Source organism: Struthio camelus, chromosome 21 (genome assembly GCF_040807025.1).
Source record: "Struthio camelus isolate bStrCam1 chromosome 21, bStrCam1.hap1, whole genome shotgun sequence".
In the NCBI taxonomy this organism is placed as follows: Eukaryota; Metazoa; Chordata; class Aves; order Struthioniformes; family Struthionidae; genus Struthio; species Struthio camelus.
This window is the reverse complement of record NC_090962.1, coordinates 2,451,580-2,472,747: the sequence shown is the minus strand read 5'-3', so window position 1 is coordinate 2,472,747 and position 21,168 is coordinate 2,451,580. Positions and strand designations below refer to the sequence as shown.

The 21,168-nt window shown below is 37.5% G+C and overlaps 2 protein-coding genes across 4 annotated transcripts in view; one reads left to right on the top strand and one right to left on the bottom strand.

Moving 5' to 3' along the window:
* Positions 1-124: 124 nt before the first annotated feature.
* Positions 125-9,367, bottom strand: PEX10 (peroxisomal biogenesis factor 10). 3 transcript variants are annotated; one of them, XM_068915982.1, is made up of 7 exons: positions 9,164-9,361; positions 8,768-8,848; positions 7,799-8,205; positions 6,846-7,021; positions 6,420-6,555; positions 2,798-2,865; positions 125-468 (listed from the first exon to the last, which is right to left on the bottom strand). In XM_068915982.1, coding segments are annotated over exons 1-7 (981 nt in total). In that variant the 5' UTR covers positions 9,276-9,361; the 3' UTR covers positions 125-467. The 3 variants fall into 3 exon arrangements, with proteins under 3 accessions (XP_068772083.1, XP_068772082.1, XP_068772081.1); XM_068915981.1 differs by lacking the exon at positions 125-468 and having other exon boundaries at positions 2,699-2,865; positions 9,164-9,367; XM_068915980.1 differs by lacking the exons at positions 125-468; positions 2,798-2,865 and having other exon boundaries at positions 4,202-6,555; positions 9,164-9,352.
* The window catches only part of PLCH2 (phospholipase C eta 2), a 143,299-nt gene continuing 130,263 nt past the window's right edge, over positions 8,133-21,168 (top strand). The window contains exons 1-4 of the mRNA XM_068915963.1: positions 8,133-8,237; positions 11,878-12,069; positions 16,045-16,440; positions 18,617-18,681. The gene's annotated coding sequence lies outside the window, so the exon portion shown is untranslated. The remainder of the gene's footprint in view (positions 8,238-11,877; positions 12,070-16,044; positions 16,441-18,616; positions 18,682-21,168) is intronic.

The window sequence follows — 21,168 nt, the reverse complement described above, 5'->3', positions numbered from 1 at the left end:
CTTTATGCAGCCCTTTCAGAGAATACCCAAATTGGCCATAGTAGACAAACTTTACAAGTTTTAACACAGCTTTTAATTTTCTATGGAAAAATATAGAGATAAATGACCTGCATGTAAACTTTTTGATGTGATACAACTGCAGTTTTATTAAGTGACTTTTTAATTCCAAAATTTATTAAAAGATAGTGTCCCCCTTTCTTGTCCTTTATTAATCTTTTTATACCTACAGTAATCCAGTGGTGTTTATAGATCCTTTTCAGTTATGGCTGCCCTTAGAATTTGTCTTCACGTAACACATTTTCTTAGCTCTTCAGGGAGCATTCACATTATATTTGCAGAAGATAGGAAAAGATTAGCCCCTTGAAGATTCTGAATGGAGAGCAGTGGCATCTTCAATAGACAGCTAATTGGAAAATGTATTTTGAAAATACATGTAATTGGAACCCTGTGATTCAGCCTTCAGTAATCCTGGAAAAAATGAAAGGTAGTTTTAGTTAACATTGGCCTATTTTTTTAATTAGGAATATGAAAGCTAGTAATATGCATAAAAGTTTAAAATTATGGAAACAGAGTAGCTAGAAGGGGCCTTATAAAAATTACCAGTCGTGGATGCTTGCGGTTCATTGCCTAAAAATCTGAAAGCCCTGACTTGGAGAAGCTGTGTTTAGGCTGGTTGGAGTGAATCGAGGAGGAAAAATAGAAATTGTTCATTTTTATCGGTTTTAATATTAGCAACTGGGATGACCCCTGTTGGACAAAGGAGTGTTAGAATAGCCGTTGCAAATTAGAAATGCCTTCTGCCCTTTGATTTTTTTTTTTTTCTTTTTTCTTTCCCCTCTTCAGTGGGAGCTTCTGGTGTATGCCTTCTCATTCTTAGGCAGGCATAGCTGTTCCACATCCAGTGGGACTAACAGTTTTCAAATACAAATTGTAGTTGAAATTGGGACAAAGGCAGAGTGTAGTTCCCTAGTTGATTCTCAGCGTGCAGAGGGTAGATGAGTCAGAGGGCTTTTTGTTAAACTTTGGTCTATTTTTATCACTTTATGACTTACTGCTTATGACTGGTATGAGTATCACTTATGAGTGATAAAAATTATTCTTACAGAATGCATGATAAACTTGGCTGGGCAACTTCACAGCAATTTCATATTCACTGATCACTTCCCGTTTGTTTTTACATGCAGTTAAATGCCTGGCAGTGATTCCCTTAGCTACTCAAAACTGATGTGGACCTGAGTCCTGATGTGGACCATTTTTTCTTCCATTGTGCCTTGACAGTTTGAGGCATGTGGGTCAGTACTGAAAGTTTTTTTTCATGCAAGAAAGGGAAGGTATTTCATCTCTGAAAAATCAGTCTTTCATAAAGTAATGCTGAAATTTTGGCATGGTTGCCTATCAGCAACTGTTGTTGTTTTTTTTTTTTTCCCTTACATTTGTATGTATGATGTAAAGTTAAACAATTTGATTGATTGACTTTATGGTAATGGTTTAGTATTTAAATGTTAACTAGCTAACCAGGACCCCTGCAGCATTTAAAAAAAAAAAAAAAAAGTGCTCTTACTGTCAGATTTTCCCCCTCACCCCCCGTGCATGTTCGGTGCCAATTCAGTGCCAGTAGTGAAAGTCTTATTGAAACTGTAACTTATGATCCACAAAAAGCAGATCATCTGGATTTCCTGCCCCATCTGAATTTAAAGAATATAAATGTGTTGTATGTTTTCTATTATGCAATAACGAGGAGAAGATATGCTAACATTTGAGTATCTTCTTTTTCCCTGCTGCTCTGAATACTTTTATGAGTGAATTAAATGGAAATAAACCTTGGCGAGGTTATGCTGCTGAATCCCTCCTCATTTATACTCTTAAAATACTGGTTTAGAATAAATAGTCCCTATTGCCATAAGGCAGAGATGGGGCTCCTGTCTAAAGCAAGCTTTCTCCCTACTTGCATTAGACTGTAGAAAACACACAGACAAAACAAACTGTTAACAAAAAGTTTTATCCTTGACCTTAGTTTGCTATTAGTATATGGTACTAAAGGTTTTTTTGAAACACTTGTTACATTGCTGCAGTTTAAATGTCTGGACTACTTGATGAAAAGTTTTGATATTTAATAATGATAGAAAAGCTTTGAGTTTGGAAGCTGAATATTAATAGATCAGTGTATAGAATAGCCTGTAATCTGCATTTCAAGGGGCTCCTTGCATTTGTTGCTTCTGTTGATTTAAGGGAAGTAATGTAGCTTGTGAAATCAAGGAAACCTGCTTTATTGTTAACTTGTTGTGAAAATGGAATGGTACCTGGCATGTATTTATCATCAGATTTTCCACTGCAGATAAACTAAGAATTTGTGTAGAGCTACCGTTTTTCCCCCTGAAGCCTACAGCACGGACCATTGTAATGTTACAAAAGAGAGTCTTACAAATCCTAGAACTTTACTAATACCTTAAGTATGCAATGAAAGACTGGAAGACTCGCTGTTCGCACTTGTATTTAGAGAATGAGAATTTGATGTATATCTTTCATTGCCCAAAGTGAAGGAAGAGAATTACATTTGTCCTAATCACCCTTTTAAAGAGGCGTTTTTAATACGGTCAAGAACCATGTTACAAGAAACAGAAGGGCTGAAGCCAGAAATAGGTTTCTTTTGTAAAACAGAAATGAGTGCCACCTTGTACAGGCAGTTATCAGTTTTATAATAAAACCTTGTTCTTCGACTAACTCAAGCTGTATGGCCACTTTGTAAAGGGAAGAGACCTGAGGTGCTTGTCATGAAAGAGAAAAGATTTTGCTTTACTATTGATAGTGACGTAGGTAGATCAGTTTCTGAGGATGAAACTTCTCTCTGCACAGTGGACATTCTGCCTGCAAAAGGAAAAGAAATTAGATAGAAGTATTGAATTACTATTTTAAAAAGCTTTTAAAAATCTAAATAAAACTTTTTAACTACTTCTAGAAAATGAGCATCCATAATTATAAACAATTTTTTCAGACCAATTTGTAATGCTAACTTAGGCATGTAAAGCGTCTTAAGCTAGCTGCACCTAATTTAAAGAGCAGCTTGAGGTAACATGAGTGTTTGAAATACAACCATAAAACCATGGCCATCGTACACAGTATACAATACCTTTGCCTTAAAGTAACATCATTGTCTTAAAGAAAAGTGACTTCTAGGATTTTCATCTTCAAGGAAGAAAGTCCATCTAGCAATGTCAATCAAATGGTTGTCATTTCAAGATTTTACTTGGGTGTTCTATTATCCTTGAATATCTTAAGCTAAGAAATGTTGCTGTATACTCATCTCAGAGTTCTCTTCTTTTTTCCATCTTCATACTAAAAATATTTTCCCTTATTTTACTTGCAGCTGAACGAGAACTAGCAGACTGATAGCCTCTCTGCCATCTTTACCTGAAAAATCAAGTGTTGCATTGTCCATGTTTATACTTAATGTATTACAGGCCAGTTTCATTGCAGAGATTTGGTCACATAACATACTTAGTAAACTAGAACTGTGGCTTTCTTTGAGGAATATATCTTAAATTTGCAAATTTTATTTCAGTTCTTTTGTCCTCTCTGAGTTTCTTCTGCACAGTTTTCATAAGGGATATGCTTTTACTGACTATTTAGCAAGCATTTCCTAAAACAGTAAGCCAGAATGAACTAGACTGATTATTAACAGTTCTTTGTCTTGTTGTAAACCTAGCCTGTAATATATACTGCTACTTTGGTTAATTTTGCTAACATATGTGGAATCAGAAAAACTGAAGTTCAAGCCGGTATAAGGAAACACTAACTTTTGCTAGAAGTAGCATTTAAACATATTTAACTGTGAAGTACAAGCTACTCTCAGTTTCCGGATAAGAGCTTTTAAAATTTTCTATCTGTGGTTGATGAAGCCTGTAGGAGAGTCAAAAGATTTATCAAGTCAGCACATGTTCCAAAATACTAAAACTTACTAAAAAGGCAACAATTGTCAGTGTCAATGTTAAGAAAAGATGAATCAACTTAAGCCTCTGTACCTTAAGCCAAAAAAACCCAACCCTGTACTGTGGACTTTGAACTGCTATCAGAGTAGTAAATTAGTCACCAAGTCTTTAGGGCAAAGAATCAAGTAAAGATACGATTATAGTGAACAGATCTTTTTTCGTGTTTGAAACATCACTGTGTAATGTGTTTTTAATACTGGCTACCTACAGGCACGTGCATCTGGGACAGCTTTAGAGTGGACAGAGATGCAAAAAAGAAATGGCCTCTAACAGATTTAGCTCTATTGCCAGCTACTGCTGAAACTGAAAACCGACAACTAAAATTGGTGGTAGACTGCCAAGTATTCTTGTGTTGTGTTCAAATTTCAATTGCCTCCAGTTTATTACTTCATGCAGGGAGTAAGTAGGGCAATTTCTACTGCTAACTCAGTTGAAGCTCTTAAATTTCCAGTTAGAGATATTAGGGAAGTGACAACTAATCTTCATTCTAGATTACAAGAACAATTTTTTAAATTGATGCCTGGATACATAAGAAACCAAATAAGCTTGAAAAGGGCTACCATACTAAAGAATCATCTACCTAAATTATTCTAAATTGGTTTTGAAAATGTGAGTGGAAATGAGTTCATGATGTTTCAGCTTCCTACTGGAAACGCTTTAAGAGCCTAAACTGAAGTCTTCAGAGTTAGATGCAAATCCAATGCAAGTTAGCATTTGCTTGCTGCTTATCAGCTTAGTTGAATTTTTCCCAGTCTGTACTTGCTTTCAGAATCAGCTACATCATTTGCTTTTTCATTTCAGATTCATAGGGAGGTATAATATTCAGGAGTTAATACCCTCGCGTGAAAGGTTTATGTTAGTATTCAACAAATCTTACTTATGTTTTCATCAAATACTTATCACACTGTTCAGGATAACGTAACCTGTGTAAGGGAATGACTTTTTAAATAACCGATTTCTTCTCCTAACTCTGGTTGGGAAAACAGCAGTTTGCAACACTTTGTAGTCTAGCAGGATAGTTTCAGTCTAAGGGGCCCTATTTAGGTACCTGCTTCAGGTACCTGCTTACACTCATTTTCGGTTTAGTGAGATAGTTTTCTGAAGGGAGCCCACACTACCTTTCAGTTCAGTATCACTGTGTAGTGAACTTGCACATCCAGCTGAAACTTGATTGTTTGCTGTCTCCCTTACACTTACCATTCAGAAACAAACTGCTGGTGTGCTGAAAAATGCTAATTTGGGGGGGGAAAAAAAGAATACTTTGGTTTGTTAGGCAAACTAATTTTTTTTTTTGAAACAGGGTTAAATGAACCTGACTACCCAGTATGAAGAGTTATCTATTTTCACAGCCTGGGAAAGAACGGCTGAGTAGTTCAGTAGATTGCCACCCTTTCCCTGCAGCTAGATGAGACAGCTTCTGACAGTATTGAGGTAAGACTGACATACATTGGCTAGGTCTTTGTAAACATATCTGAAATGACTGGATGTTTTCTAATTTGCATCAAGGTATTGTTAGAAAGGAAGTAGCTTGCACAAGCTGTGTTCAACTTTGTCTTCAAATGGTCTATCTATCCTGGAACTTAACAGGCTGTATAGGTATAACCTTGGTGAATTTAAATACAGGGCTTTGATAGTAATAGTTTGGCTACACTAATTTCAGTGTCAAGATCCATTGGGGATCTTTGGGAAATACTCTGACAAGTAGTATTTGCCTGATCCAGAACAGTATAGCTGTTCTACCACAGCTATACTAATATCACTGTCAGATAACTGTAAGTAGATTGCTCATATCTAAAACAGCTGTGGGTAATACATCTGAATTATAACACAGATATAGGCTCAGTGGTAAAAATTCTCATTTGTAAGTAGCCCTTGATGCCTTTTTTTTGTCTGGCAAGCAGTTTACTCTGCAGAGAAAATGAATGGATAACACCTTGTCTTATTCCAAGTTATCTATTAAAACTTCACTGGATAAGAATTCTGTTGTAATTTATTAATCCAGAGCAAATGTAATTTATTCATCCAGAGCAAAATCCAGCTTTAAAATATCATGCATAACAATAATTGGCTCAGTTTGGTTGTAACTTATTTATTCATTTTTATTGGAAATCAGTCTTAAATGAGAAGAAGGCTTCAGAAGATCAATTTTCTTGCTCCATTTTATACAGAATTAGAGCCTAGGTCTGTAGATAAATGAGTTACGTTCATGCCTGACTTGCACAAATAGTCCAATGGCATTTCAGTGGTTGGGCAAGAAAAATGATCACCTTGTTTACCTCATCTTTAGGTCCTGCTGAACTCTTGGCAGGGAGGGACTTAGCGTGCATTAGTAAAGGAAAAAGTACTGTTTCAACACCCAGGCTGACAGGTATTTACAAGTAGAAATTGCATCATGTCTACCCTTTCAAGTCTGTATTTTCCTTCTGTACTTACTCTGGTATTACACCACTCTGTGATGCATTCCCAGCAGAACAGGTGGCCACAGGGGGTGGCTGTTGCATGTCTCCGTTCTTCCAAACACAAAGTACAGCGGGAGTGGCGCCCAGTAGCTTTTTCCTCAGTCACGTTTCTAATTAACATAGTTATATATTACTTGCAAGAAATATTTTATAATACAGAATCCTAAAGTAAATCTTGTCTTCAAGTATTAACCCTGTCTGTGAAGATTTTAAAAGTATAAAAGCCAAGCATGAAATCTAAGAGATGCTTAAATCAGTAAGGGATGTGTCTCAGGTGTTACATTACATCAGGTTTTAACTTAAGTTAAAATGAAACTCTAGTGCTGTCCCTGTTCATAAAAGTCATTACACTTCCCATTATTGTTTCTGCCTCTTTTCTAATAAGTAAAGATCATCATACTTCTGATGAGCTAGATTGCGGTGCAGTTTCCATTCCTGCCTTGCTCTCTGCCTCTGTTTGAAGCTGTACATCTGAACGCCAATAGTTAGAAGAAGATGCAAGAGTGAAATTATTCCAAGAAACTTGTAACTTGATCGAATGCTCTGATCTTCTCCTTGCAATCCTCCAAAATACAGCTGCATAGTTCACAGAAATAAAGATGTTAAGTTGTTGCAGTTTATCATGAAACTGTCCCCCGTTACCAGTAAAACAATTTGGAAATTCTCATTTCTGTCCCCCAAATTGACATACTATGTTTCTTGGACCTATCAAGCTGCCCTTCAGCTGTCTCTCTGTACATGTCCTGGATGCATCAGGCTACACTTAACTGCTGTCTGTACAAGGATCATTTGTCTTGAGTTGTCAGTCTGTCTATCAAAGCTACTGTTCTAATCAGATTGTTGTTAAGTGGCTCTGAGCAAATAGTCAAACAGCTCTTTTCCACATAGACAAGATTTTTCATTAGGAAAGTGTTGAAGGGTCTTGTGTCTATACACAGCTCTATGCCAGTGGCTGAGGATGTTTTTGAAAGATGCTTTTTGGAAAGATAATGTTAAATTAAACTTTTCATGTGGAAAAAATCCCAGCTAAATGTGTACTGATTTTTGTTTAAAAACTATGTTTAAGTATTTTCCATGCATTTATTAAGCCACTTTTCAGTTTTTATTTATTTGTAGAAGACACACTGGACTAGATAATATTCTAAAATTATTTACTAGTCATAGCCTTTAAACTGGAAAGACTCATAACCTCTCTGTAGAGTATTTAAAATTTCCCTCTTCACCCAGTCTGCACTGCCAGTATTGTAATCGGCTAAGGCCAAATTCTATATTCCTTTTACCAACACGGCATCCCAACAGAAGCCAAAATATTGCAGTGGACACTATTTTCAAACAAGAAATAAATCTACTTACGTATGTGATTCCTGTGATCCTTTTAGACAGGTGATAAAAAGTGCCATATATATAGAATATTGCCAGATGTAATCGACGAAGCAAAGGAATGCATTGTTTAAGAACATATACAATTTGTAGTAGTGTTTTTTTCTGCTGTTCTGGCAGTTCCCCAACTTGGTTCTGTATCCAGTTTCGTATTAAGGTCCTATCCAACAAGCCGCATGCTGGGTTGCTCTGCTGGGTTCTAGACCCATGAGCTTCTGTCTGCAATTCATGTTCCAGATGCAGTAATCCTTTTTCTAAGCAATAGGGTGCTACAGTGTGAAGAGAAATCAAGATGGCTCGTCGAAGAAAAGAAGGCACCCTTTTTTTGGTTGAGTCAACTTGAACAATGTTAACATACTCTTCACCCAGAGTTTGATAACCTAAGAAGCGTGTGTAACGGAAAACAAAAAGGGTAAGATAACAATTGCAATATTGTTCTCTGTATGGTTAAGCAGTGGTGACAAGCTGCTCGGGTCAGAACACAGGTTTTGGAGTTTTCATGAATTTGTGTGTTGAATGAGGTGAGTACAATATTTATTATCACTATTCAATGTCTGCAATGGATTGAAGTGTTAAAGCAGGAATACTTTTTCATACTGTCATGCCTTTTTTTTTTTTTTAAAAAAAGGGCAGCTTCTGCATTTAAAATAACATTATATATAAAAGCAGTGATAAATTGTTGCATTTGAACAGCAAATTTATAACGTTTGTGACAATATAGTGTTATTTTATGATGGGCATTTAGAAGCAGAGAGCAATAACGGGCATAGAGAAGCATAAACTTACTGTTACATTAATGACAGTCAATCAGCAATCTCATGCCAGGGGGTGGTCACAAACAAATAACAACCACCCAGGCCAGAAATCTTTTTTTTTTTTTCTTCATACTGTTAGAACTACTACCCCCAGCATTTCTCCTAAATAAGCTACTACACTCATTACCTGACAAAGTGGTGAGGCTGAAGTAGGCTATATCAGAAAGCAGTTCAATCTCTTTCCTCCATTCCAGCCACTTCTTAGCACCTAAGAGGTCAGAGTCATAGTTATTTTAAATAAATTTCTATTGATCTAAGCCCTCCTCCAGGAATGATGTCGGCCAAACGCTCCAACGCTGCATTGGAGCAAAGGGGTGGCCCACCTCCACTGCCGATGCGAGAGAAGCTGTAACAGGGCCCGGAGCTGCGGCCGATTATGCTTTTGCGGGCGGATTTCGCAGTGTTTGCGATGTCGCTTCAGTCCCGCCCTCCCGTTCCGCGCCCCCTCATCGCAACAGCGAGCCCGGCGCCTGCCCCCTCGGCCGGGCCGGGAGCCGAGAGCAGCCCCCACGGGAGGCGTTACCGGCGAGCCCGTGCAGCGCGGCGCCGGCTCCGCTCCTCAGCCCGCTCCGGTACAGCTCGTCCTTCTGCCCGCAGCGCACCAGCTGCGCCGGGCCGGCAGGCGCCAGCGGCATCGCGCGCCGAAGGAGACGGAGCCGACCGGCCGCTGGCGCTGCGGCGTGGAGCGCGGCGGAGGAGGAAACCCCGCCCTGCCGCCAGGCGCAGGGACGCTGCGTCAGGAGAGCCCTCCCAGGAGGAGGGCGGGCGGGCGGGAGGGAGCGCGGCGAAGGAGGGCCGCCTTAAAGCGGCCGGGGCCCCCTGCCTCCACCTCATCGCTGTCGTCGCTTGTGCTGCGTGCTGCAGCTCGCGCCCTGCTCTGTGACCGTTGGCGCTGCCTTCCCGCCGTTAGCTGAGGCGCGGTCGCGCGCCGAGGCCGCCGGGCGGAGCGGCACTGTGGCGGGGCTCGCGGCGTCGCGTCTCGCTCCGCTCCCCTCCGGTGCTGCCTTGTGGGTGCCCAGAAGCCCGGTCAGCGCCTTGGCTTGGCTCTGCCGCCGGCCAGCGGCAGCTCTGTAGCCCTGGCTGTTTGCCGAGCGCGGTTCTTACGCGGCCACAGAGCAGGCCGGCACGGGCTCATCACCTCCGCCCTGCAGGGTCGCCCTGAGGGGCGAGGGCAGTTTCGGGTAGAGGTAAATTGCGTGGGCCAGGTAAAAGGGGGAGTTTGGGCTCCCTGTGAGCTGCTGTTGCAGGTGTCTGCACGAACTGCCAGAGAAGTTTGGGAGTGTTGGTGTCTACCATTTCAGAAACCACCTCTGTGCCTTAGCTGGAAGATGCGTTTTCACGTATGCTGAAGGGATCCATCCTTCTAGAACGTAGTGTCTCTCTGACAGCAGAGTTTCTATTTACTAACTTAGTGTGTCCATCTGACATAGTGTGTTAGCTAAGTGATTTCCTTTCATGGATGATTCATTCATGAAAGATGGGGTTTGGAAAGAGAAAGATGAGTGAACACCAGCGTTAAAAGCTTAAAATCGCCAGTGTCCCTGATAAATTACTCTTGAAATTGCATCTAATCACTAGTTTATTCTTCTAGAGACTTGAGTGGATTGTAGGAAGAGTCTAATAACTCATGTTGTTGTAAGGCCATGTTATTGGCCTTTATGGAGACAGCTGACATTCTATTATCCATTTTGAGGCCTGTTGCAGGTAATGGATAGCATTATATTTTTTTCAGTGTGCTCTCTATAAACAATAGCTTTTTTCACAAAGGTAAAAATAACAGCATTTTGAAAATGCTTACTACCAATATGCATATTGAAACCTGATACATTCATTTCTGTCAAAATATGCCCTAACAGATTTTAATATGTCACTTTAGTTATAAACTCAGCTTTGCAAAATGTGTAAGGAAAGGGAAAGTTAAACACTTCCACAGTGTAATCGACTTGAGAAAATGACTCAGTTTCGATTAAAGTGAATATTTTCCAGAAAAGTTTGCAGACTTCAATAGTAGCAATTAAGAGTGAAACTCAGAGTACTCTGAAAGAATTAAGAGCTTGTACTTGTTTTTCTCATCTCTGCTGAAACAGAAGCAAAGTTTATTAATAAACATAAGCACAACTAAACAAGATATTCGTAGTCCTCTAGCTTTCAGTAGTCTGTTATTAATAATACTGTTTGTGACAAAAAAAGAGCTAATCTGTTTTACTGCACCAAAAGCTGCAAATTATAGGTGATGGTACATAATCTTGCGCGTAAATAACACTTCCCTACTGCATCGTTCCTTGCTCCAGGTGCAGCTCAAATTTTTATTTGTTCTTATGTGGAAGGGTGTGTAACATAAAAGGAATTTCAGATTGAACGATCTGTGGCTATGAAATCAAACAAGAAAAACACTAGAAACTTTTATTTAGTAAAACAGTAGGGGGAGCACTTGCATAAGCTATATCCCATGATATATTTTTTTTAATTTTCACATCTAGCCTGCACTTATGATTTAAATCTTGACATACAGTGATTTGGTATGTCCCAAATTATCAGACTTGAAGCTGGTACCCCATATCATAGCATTGTCTTAAAAATATGAAATTAAAGCCAATCGACCAACTATTGGATCATTTTGTTAAGAATGCCAGTTTGCTTCACAGTCTCATATGCTTTGATTTTTCTTTAAAGTGGGAACCGTGATTCCCATACTATCTCATGCATCCAACAGCTCAGTTAAAAAAAAAAAAAATATATATATATATATACACACACACACACACACATATATATATATAAAACATGGGAAGACTTAGGATAAAATTACAAGACTTGGTACTATTCTCGCCATAAAAACATTTGTTGTTATTTCAACATCATACAAGCAGTATAGCAAGTGCATTCCAATCAGAGTTTAGCCCTCATACTGTCTGAGATGGATAGTATGTCCTTGTATTGTGTATAATGACTTCCTCCAGCAATCAAGAAACTAATATCATTTGAATCAGTTGCTCATGAGAAAATGCAAGAAGGCTAGGAGGAGTTAGGAACAAATGGTGATATTTTGTTAGAGCCACTAACTTGGGCTAGAATGATATCTGATTGGTTGTGAACAACTGTTAGAAAAGTTGATTAGAGTGCTGGGTGTATTTCTGTTTTATGTTTTGTATGAGATCTGTGTTTTATGAAGTATACAGAGTAAATATTTATTGCTATTTTATTGAAGTGGGTAAATAGAGTTTTCTTGTTTCATAGGTCAAGAAATCAAAGCGAGAGCTCGAGAAATTTTTTTGCAAAGTTGTGAAATTAGTGAGAAAGCTGAAACGCTGGCTATGAAGTCCTTAATTATTAGATCAGAAAGCATTTTTAGAACTAAGGAGAAGTTCAGGCTTCTGAAGGACAGACTTTCATTCCTCTAAAAATTGTTATTTGGGGGAAATTGTAATGGTAAGTATGTAAGTATGTAAGTAATGTTCTTTGGTTTCATTGTTAATAGAGCTAGTTATTTTTAATATAGCTTTAAAATAAACAGTGTAGTCGAAGTGTATCAAAAAGCTGTAGGAAGAGTGACATAGTAAACTCTTGCAGTCCAGTAGAAGTTTATTTGTGTAACTGATTATGGAGTCTATTCCTATTTTATGTGAAAAATGACTTTTTTGGGTAGAAAACCAAAGCCAACCTTCATAGCGTCTGAAAATCCAAATTATCACCAGTTCTGAGTGATCTATGGTAAATTCTTTGATTTTGTATGTGTTCAGTCTGTTCTTTGCATCAATGTTTTATGGGTCCAGCTCATTAATATTATTTTTATTAATTTTGAATTCACACCCTAACTGGTCCTTATCGTCACTTAAGATTCTAGGCTGCCAAGACTCTGTTCCCACAAATAATAAAACATATGTTTAAGTTCTCAGTATGTGAGCGTTCTTGATGAACTGAATAGATTTTGGCATATTCTAAAAATTAAGCTTATTTGTACTATTTTGAAGGATGAGAGTGCTATAAAGTATGGCAATAAATGTATGCTCTCTGTTTAAAAAAAAAGGAAGGGAGGAGAGTTGTCCAAATCTAGAAAGCAAGTCAAGATCTCTCTTTTCTCACGCTCTTTCATCCCCTCACTTCTGATGATATCATGCTAAATAGCCTCTTCATTATGGGCAGACAGCTGTCATGTATATACCATTTAGGAGAATTGACTTTTGTTCCAGTTAGCTATATTCTTGTACTGCAAGTTGCAAGAAAGAGTGAGAGAACTCTTTTCCCACCTTCAGTATGTTGTAACTGATTATTACAATAACGGAACACTTTCTTCATTTCCTGATTTCTGGCATTGTGAATAATTTAGGCAGCTTCCTGTGTTTCTCATGAGAAGAAGTTGCATTGGCATGTGTGTATGGCAGTAATGATATTTTCGTACTTTGCTTTTTGTCACTAACATACATCAGAAATCGGTATCATTACTTCTTAGCAGATGGGAGAAATCAAGGAGCAAAAAAGTGATATGACATCTACAGACTAATGGAAGAGCTGGAAAGAGCTCTAGATTTTTAGTCTCAGTCAATGTTCTGTGTACTGGACCAGCTCTTTTTGCCCATGCGGTGTTGATTTATACTTTGTGAAGTTTTCTGGAGAAAGTTCACATCTGTGTTACGTGTAGATTGGTATGCTTTTGGGCAGTTAATGTGATTGCAGCATCATGAAGAAATATAGTTCTGTGTAGGATAAATCATATTTGTTTACTTGGCAAACAGTGCTTGCAAGAGCTATGTAGGATAGCATTGATTTGTATAATATAAATGCAGTGTTATGCATCTGATATGTTGTGGAAAAAGGAGTAAATGCTGCAGTACATAAAGCGTCATTTGAAATTCACATACTCCTAAATGCCTCTTAAACAAATCTGTATTAGGAAAGGTGTCGGTATATGTATATTTAATAACTTGTTTTACCCATATTTAAACTAGTGATAAAATGTAAGTGTAGCATTTTTTCTAGTTGCCTCTCTTTTCTTGCCTCCTCTTAAGATCTTCACATCCGTATTTTGCAGAAAATAAACTAACATTGTATAGCTTCTATTACAAATAAAAGACATGATAGGGAGAGGTGACTAGAAAATAGTTACTGAGCCTGAAAGGTGAGCCTGTCCTTAACTGGATAAACCCTTGCTACTGATAAGAAGTTGCTCATATAAATAGTTCTGTAGCGGACAGACTATTTCTAAGTAATTCTTTATTAATGGAAGTTGATACTTTATAGTCTATGATTTTTGTCCTTAATTCATAAAACAGTAACAACTAACAAACATGCGAACATTAAAGGGAAAATACAAAGTGGGCGAATTAAACAAAAAATAATTTGAAGGCATTATCCAGGGCTATTAGGTAATCTGTAAAATGATTTAGTATGAAACATCCAGTTCTGCAGCCTCTTGAGGAATCTCAAGACACTTGACTGGTAAAGGAAAAATCTTAATTTGGTCTGCTTTATAGTGTTGCCTTATTTATCTTTGCTCTCACTTTCTCATTTTTTTTATTCCTGTTAGTGCTGTGGCAGTAATGCTGCCATATGTTGTGAGATGAGCTCTCTTCTACCTTAAGTAGATTAGCAAAGGAATACAATGGCAGACAACTTTGCCTGCCTGTTGAGGGCCAATATTGTGCTGCAGGTGTCAGCCTAAACTCAAACTTGTTTTCCTTCTGCCTATTTCTGATAATTTCTCTTTCCTTCTATAAGGAAGTTTTGGGAAAACACTTTTATTATTTTGTAGAGCTGGACTTACTAATCAAAAGGACTATGAAGTGTCATTTTGCAGAGTGGTTTGTGACTGCTGATTAGAAGTGAAGCTCAAACTCGCTGGTAGTGAACTCTCAAGTTCTGCACGTATACACAGTAAAGATGATAATGTTCAGTGATAAAGTGGAAGTGAAGAGCATTGGCTAATCCTGCTAAGTTTGAAGGAAGAAACGTTAATTGGCAAATGTTTTGGGATGTGTTGAGTATTCAGTCAATTATATCTTAATTCTCCTTCCTTCCCTTCTATCTTTTTTTCATACTTTCTCTTTGGAGAATAATAATTTTAAAAGAGCAAAATTGTTTTCAGAAAATGGATTAGTAATTCATTCTTCCTTGTCAGTCCTATGCATGTGACATAAGGTAGATTTGTTCCAGTGCTGTGCAGTATTTATACATGGGGGTGTAGCTGGGGCTTACCTCCCACCTGAAGGAAGTTTCATCGGTCTATATTTGCAGATATTGTTTCTTCTGATTCTTTTTTTAAATCTTGTACACTGTAGAAAGTTTATATCTTTTGATTGTGCCCCTCTCTATTGTTTTACACTGAGATTTTCCCTGTTTGCTGCATAGAATTTGCGTTAGTGAATACTGCAACAGTTATAGTTACTATTATTTTGTGCAATGGGGAACATGTTATCTGCCAAATAGGAATATGTATTCACCTGTGTGTGGACACACAATCTCCCCCTGCCCCGCAAACTAAAACTTCCCAACAAAATTACCACCTGTACTGGGAAGCAGTAGAGGAAAATGCTACAATTCGAAACATTAAAAACAAAACAAAACACACAAAAAAAACCCCCCTGCAAAGCGTATGGTCTTGGATTATTCCTTTTATATCCAGATCAAACCTGCTGCAACCATAAATTCCATCCTCTGGCAAAACCAAACTCATAAGTTAGGAGATTAGAATGAAAGAAGTAGCTGATCTGAATGCAGATTGTGCAAATAGTGTGTTTATTGTAATGTTAAGTAACACGTAATACATTTACCAAGAATAATAAAACAGCTTTTTTTCCTAGCAGAATACTAAGCAGTTAAGTCTATAAAGCTGAAAGGACCCGAGATTCTACTGTATTTCAAACACTGCCCACTAACCTAATGGAAGCCTCTTGGATACACTGTATCTTAAGAATGATTGTATTAGGAGTAGCAGCAGATCTCAGTATTGGCCCGCTATGAATCCTTTTATCGGTGTGATGGCTCAGCTGATACTGAAGTGAAAAGGTAAAACACCCTGGCATGGATATGGCTAATTGTTCCATCTGTCACATGCAGAAAGAACAGACTGATATTAGTTGCTTTACTGTGATATGCAAGAAAAATTTACCTTTCTTCTCCTTTGTAACCTGATTGATATCTGCAATTGCAGAAAACTGCCATCCCTCTTAAAATTTAGCTGCTGTATTTGACTTAAACTTTTGCAAGACGGAAATTTCTGTGAAGACTTCATTGCCATTACATTCTTCTCTACTCTTGCTTATAACAAGCCTAATAAGGGAGTTGCTTCTCTGGTATTAATATAAGGAAGTCCAAAATGTAAAATAAACTCAGTGCATGGTAATGATTAACTTTCCCTCCCACATTTTGCTTGTCTGTGCATTATTAAATATGTTTTTACCTCTACAGACTTGTTAGTATGGAAAAGGTTTGGCGTGCAACTTTCAAATAGGGCAATAAACAGATGTTTCAGTTTCTAACCTGAAGAACAGGTTCTGCTTACATAAAAGGAACTCAACGTCTACCTGAGACTGTTACCACGCTTTGATTCCCTTTACCTCCTCCCACTTTGAACTTGTTACCCTGGAGCTGAACTGTTTGAAAAAGGATCGTAAGAGTTGCTTTGTGATCAGTGAGCTAAGAGCCATTAACATGTAAAGTGCAGGGGAGGAGCCTTCACCGTCAAATTTTGCACACCCCTCCTCCCCCCCTTTTTTTTTTTTGGTCATGCTTATGGCGCTCCCGATGTACCGTGCAAAGAAGCTAGGACGGATCGACTGCACTGTCCAGAGAGAAGAAACAAAGGTGTGTTTTTTTTTAATCTGCTACCTTCCTTTTCTGGAATCATTCTGGTGTACATTTAACACTTTTACTCACTCTTAGAAGTTAGGAATAAATTTTATAATGTGCTACCACAGGAATATACATAGCTTTATACTTGCAACAGAATTTGCTGATACTTTTGCTTCTATCTTTTCTAAGGAAGAGAGAATGGAAAGAGCATGATGTCTAATGCTTATTTTATTTTGGTCATGCTTTTTCTTGTTCAGGAAAACATGTACAACCTCGGAATCCTGTAAGCCCTTAATTTTTAGATCCTCTGAGCTTGTAGTGATCAAAGGAATCACATTTATGATATAACAGTTTAGACTTTTTTTCTAACTGGACAACTGCTTTCTTAACACAAGTCTATTGCGTTCTGAAATAACCTGAGCATTGAGGTTTTGCAGGTAAACTGTTAGCAAAAACTAAAACTGAGTTGAATAAGAGAGGTTGACTGTAAAGTAGAAATAAGATATTTAAATAAGGTACCAGTTAAAAATAAGTAAAATAACCTGGCTGATTCTGTGACTGAACAGTTAGTAAGTCTTGTTTGGAAGGAAAGGCAGACATGACCCTTTGAAAGCGTATTCATTGTATGTTTGTTTGTTTTTGTTTTGGGCTGTGGAAAAGGAATTTTCAGTTCTTTCCTGGCATAAAAATGTAGGTTAGGATTGCAAAGATATACTAAATGACAGGGATAGCTATATTGTGCTGCCTATACTTTAAATGCCTCAGGCTCCAGTGCTTAGATGTAGATCTTGAACATAGCCAAAATACTGAGGGCGATAAGTTCTAGGATCATGTTTTGTTTCATGGTAGAGATAGGTTCAACTGCTGAAAAATAAAATAGTTAGACGTAGAGTAAGATTTGCTGCCGTCTCTTGGAAGTTTTGGGTAGGAGATTTATGCCATTTTCAGAATCTAGGTCAAAGTTAAGTTATTTCTTTCTTGTTGTTCAAAAGAAAGTGGTCCAAGTTTTGTATATTAAAAGAGGCTTCCTGTTCTTACTGAGGAAGAAAACTAGCTGGGGAAAATTCTTTTTTACTTAGTAAGATTAGGGATGAAGAAACTATTTAGTACAGATTAAGGACAGGAATTTAATCTGTTATGAGGAAAAATCAGTGACTATTGATGAAATATACTGGTTATCTAAATGGAGGAAGAATTGCACAGAATCATAGTTACTGTGTCCTCACTAAAACTGCATTCTAATGACCTCAATACTAGTGTGTGAAGAACAGATGAGTTAATGCTAACTCAGTTGTGAGCTCTTTGGTAGATGAGCTACTAGTTTTAGGTTGTGTTTCTGAGCGTCTCTGGTTGTCTCTATAGACCATGACTAGATATGGATACATTTGAGATTGCAGCCCAGTTACATGTGGGCTTTTATATTTTATTTAATAAGCTAAATATTTTACCAGATCCAAAAGGGGTATACAAAAGTGGTTGCAAATTCTTACATTTAATGATTATTTTGGGGAGATAAGCTCCTATAATGAGTCATGTTTTGGTCTTTTAGCCCAAAGAATCTGTGATTCTGATCACCTGACTAAGGTGTGGCTTCCTGTCTAAAGCTGGGGGAATTTCAGTCTGAGGTTTTTATTAGTATGTCTAATCATAATGTTAGCCCTGAAAGGTTACTTTTTCCTACTTGTTCTGGCAACTCGTGGACATTTTCACCTTATGGGATCACAAGTCTTCTAGGGCTACAGACTACATGGAGTTTTTAATTAATTCATATTTTGTCTTGGTAAGTAAATGTAACTTTTTAATGGAATGTCTTGTGAGTAAACTTATGTGAAACCTATTAAATTCATGTCCTCCAGACCACTGTACGATTTTCATTCTTTGCTTTTGGTTTATTTTTGTTTTAGCTTTGAAAACATGATAAATACTCATGGCCAAACTCTTTTTCTGTTATCTGAAAAGGCTGCTGTTTTCTTCTTATGTGACATTCATCATTTTTGTAGACAATACTGAATTAAAGGCTACTCCATATTCATCCTAAAGAATCTGGGAGAGCGTCTAAGTGAATATTACTGCTAGAAGTCCTTCCCTCTGTGAGAGAGCTTGTTGATAAAATCCACAAATTGTAAAGAGCTGAAGAGGTGAAAGACTGAAATTCTTTTTGTAAAAGGATCTTTCTTCTCTTTTCTAGGAATAAAGGACATTGAGAGTATGGTTCTTTAAGTTCTGTATTCACAGTTTCAGAACTTCACAAAGGTACTTGTCTTCCAGTTTAATAAGAGATCATAATATTTCTTGCCTGCAGTATTTACTTTGTTTTAAAATAAAATGTTCAAAGCACTCTGTTCCTGAATATAATTCAAAGGGGGCAACTTTTTGTGAATGCCACTGGACTTTGTTCTTGTTAGTCCTGTTAATTCACCCAGAGCTAAGAAAATGACTGTATGAGTATTTCTCAGTACTGATGGAAATAGAAATGTTAACTGAATGAGACTGCTGTTAAGCACTGACATGATTTTCTAGCTTGTTGACAGCAGATGGTACTTTATTCAGCAGCATCTTGCTTCCTTTCACTCTTTTCTGTTATGGAAAGCCTCACCCAAACACCCTTTATCCAAAGGAAGGGTACGTTGCACTTGGAAGCATAACAAAATGTATTTTGATGTGGAAAGTATAACCCTCCTTGAGCAAAATGAAATCGCTCTTTATGGCCTTTGTGGAATAGATATATAATTTCAGGATTTTAAAAGCAAAACTGCTCTTTGCAGTCTTAACTGCCGCATAAATTAAACAAAGAGGGAGTTCAGTTCCTTTGTAAGACTGGTTTAAATACAAGGCCTCCTTCTGTCTATATGTCAACTTTCCCTCCCCTTTCTCGCATTTTAAAGAAAAACGGAAAGCTAGTAATTTTAAAATGGAAAACACCAATTCCCAAAGAGATCTCATAAACTATAAAACCTACTCAAAGCAGAGCTTTGATCCTTGAAATGAAATGTCAGAAACTACATGAAATCTGCTGGGAACTTTGTGGATTGCATGCAACAGCATACTAGCATTAAGTGTACAGTATGTTGATTGTGTTGGAGTACTGCTGATGAATAGCAGAATAATACTGTAAAGGTAGACTTTTATTTTCTGTGCAGTTTTATTTCTTATGTCTTTAAATCATGTTATTGTAGATCACAGAAGTAAGGTTTGAGGTATTTTCCTAAATGAAACCTGAGATTCTGATACAATTTGACTTCAGGTGCTGGGCATTATACACCAAGAAATTTGCAAAATCAAGGCATTGCCCTTGATAAAAAATCCATTAATGCTCTAAATTAGAGAACAGTTTAGTGCTGTGATAAATCAAAGTTTTATATGGCTCATCTGTGCTAATGGTGGAGTATCCCCTTAACAGGCCTAAACACAGATGCTTAATCTTCTTAATTAAAAGTGGTTCTAGGAGTAAGCGCTATCCAAAGTTGGATCAAAATGTAAATAATGTAAGGCCATGTATGTTGCAACATGGATATATTTCTTACGTATTTTTAAAAACTTTGCTTTATATATGTTTTTGTGTTTTCTGTATTGATTTACAGATTTAAGCTAAGGCAGTAGCAGTCAACTGTCTATTGGTAAGAGTGTTAACACAAAGATTTGCCTGACTATATTGTTTAAAATGTTCTTTCTTTGAATTTTGGGGTATTTTTGTTAAGCTGGTGCATTTTGTCTTTGGCCTGTATCTGTAAATAAATGGAAGAAGTGATGTCATGACATGTACTAGTAGTCTGTTGACTTCTTCCAGTAAGATGATGCCCGCTGTGAGCGCAAAAGGCCTACACACAGCATAAGTATTATGTTTCAGTGGCAAAATTAATTGGGGCACAGGCTTTTTGCTTTGTTCTACATAGAGAATGAACTTTGCCCCTGTGCACTTTGTTTCCAAAGGTAAAATCAAGCACCATTGTTGCATTCTTGTAATGATTCAGGCCGTTGTTGTAACAGAAGTCATCTGCTTTTCCTGGGTATCTGTATGTTTATCAACAGTCACCTAACTACATAAAAAGAAAACCTCACCCCAAATTCTAATTGCATCATTTGCCCCTCCCTCTCAAAAAGATCTTTTTTTTTTTAAGAAAATGATTGAAGTATGGGAGTTTGTTATACAGTAATGATATAATTTTGCAGCAATATAGATGATAACAGTTTGTTCTTTCTATAGTGAAGCTAGACATAATAAATAGCTATTTGGGGAAGTGGAAAACCCTCTATTTAAAGTACAGGATCATCTGATTCAAACTCATTTGTATTCCAGTGATGAAAAAAATTGAGTTAAAAATGTACTAAGCTTCAAATTTTGTCAAGTTTATATAATGCTATGTAAACAGTTCCCTCCCCCCCCCCCCCCCCGCCTTTGTTATAAAGCATTATAATTTAGATCCGGCAAAGTTTTTGTGTGTAGTAGGTAATGACCTCTTTTGCCATTTGACTATATAGTCTTTGGGTCAAGTTTATTGAGACGGATGTACAGTCTACTTCTGTGAGCAAATGCCCATTGTATTTAAACAACACAAAATATTTTCAGGAGGGCAATCTTAACCAAAGAAATGAAAGACAAATATTAGGGTTAAAAGATGATGTGTTGATGGTATAGATGATTAAGGATTTGTAAAAGGAGATAAGCAAAAAAGGGAGAATCTGCCTGTCAGGTTTTTTTCCCTGTAGTCTTTAGTTACAGCATTTCTCAGGTGAACGATC

What these genes read in the sequence shown, in the direction of transcription:
- PEX10 (XM_068915980.1), bottom strand. Translation starts at nt 9,275, where the DNA reads ATGCCGCTGGCGCCTGCCGGCCCGGCGCAGCTGGTGCGCTGCGGGCAG. An exon ending in CAGCCTCACCACTTTGTCAG is followed by an intron (nt 8,206 to 8,767) that starts GTAATGAGTGTA and finishes CACGCTTCTTAG; the next exon opens with GTTATCAAACTCTGGGTGAA. An exon ending in CGCAATCTAGCTCATCAGAA is followed by an intron (nt 6,556 to 6,845) that starts GTATGATGATCT and finishes TATGTTAATTAG; the next exon opens with AAACGTGACTGAGGAAAAAG.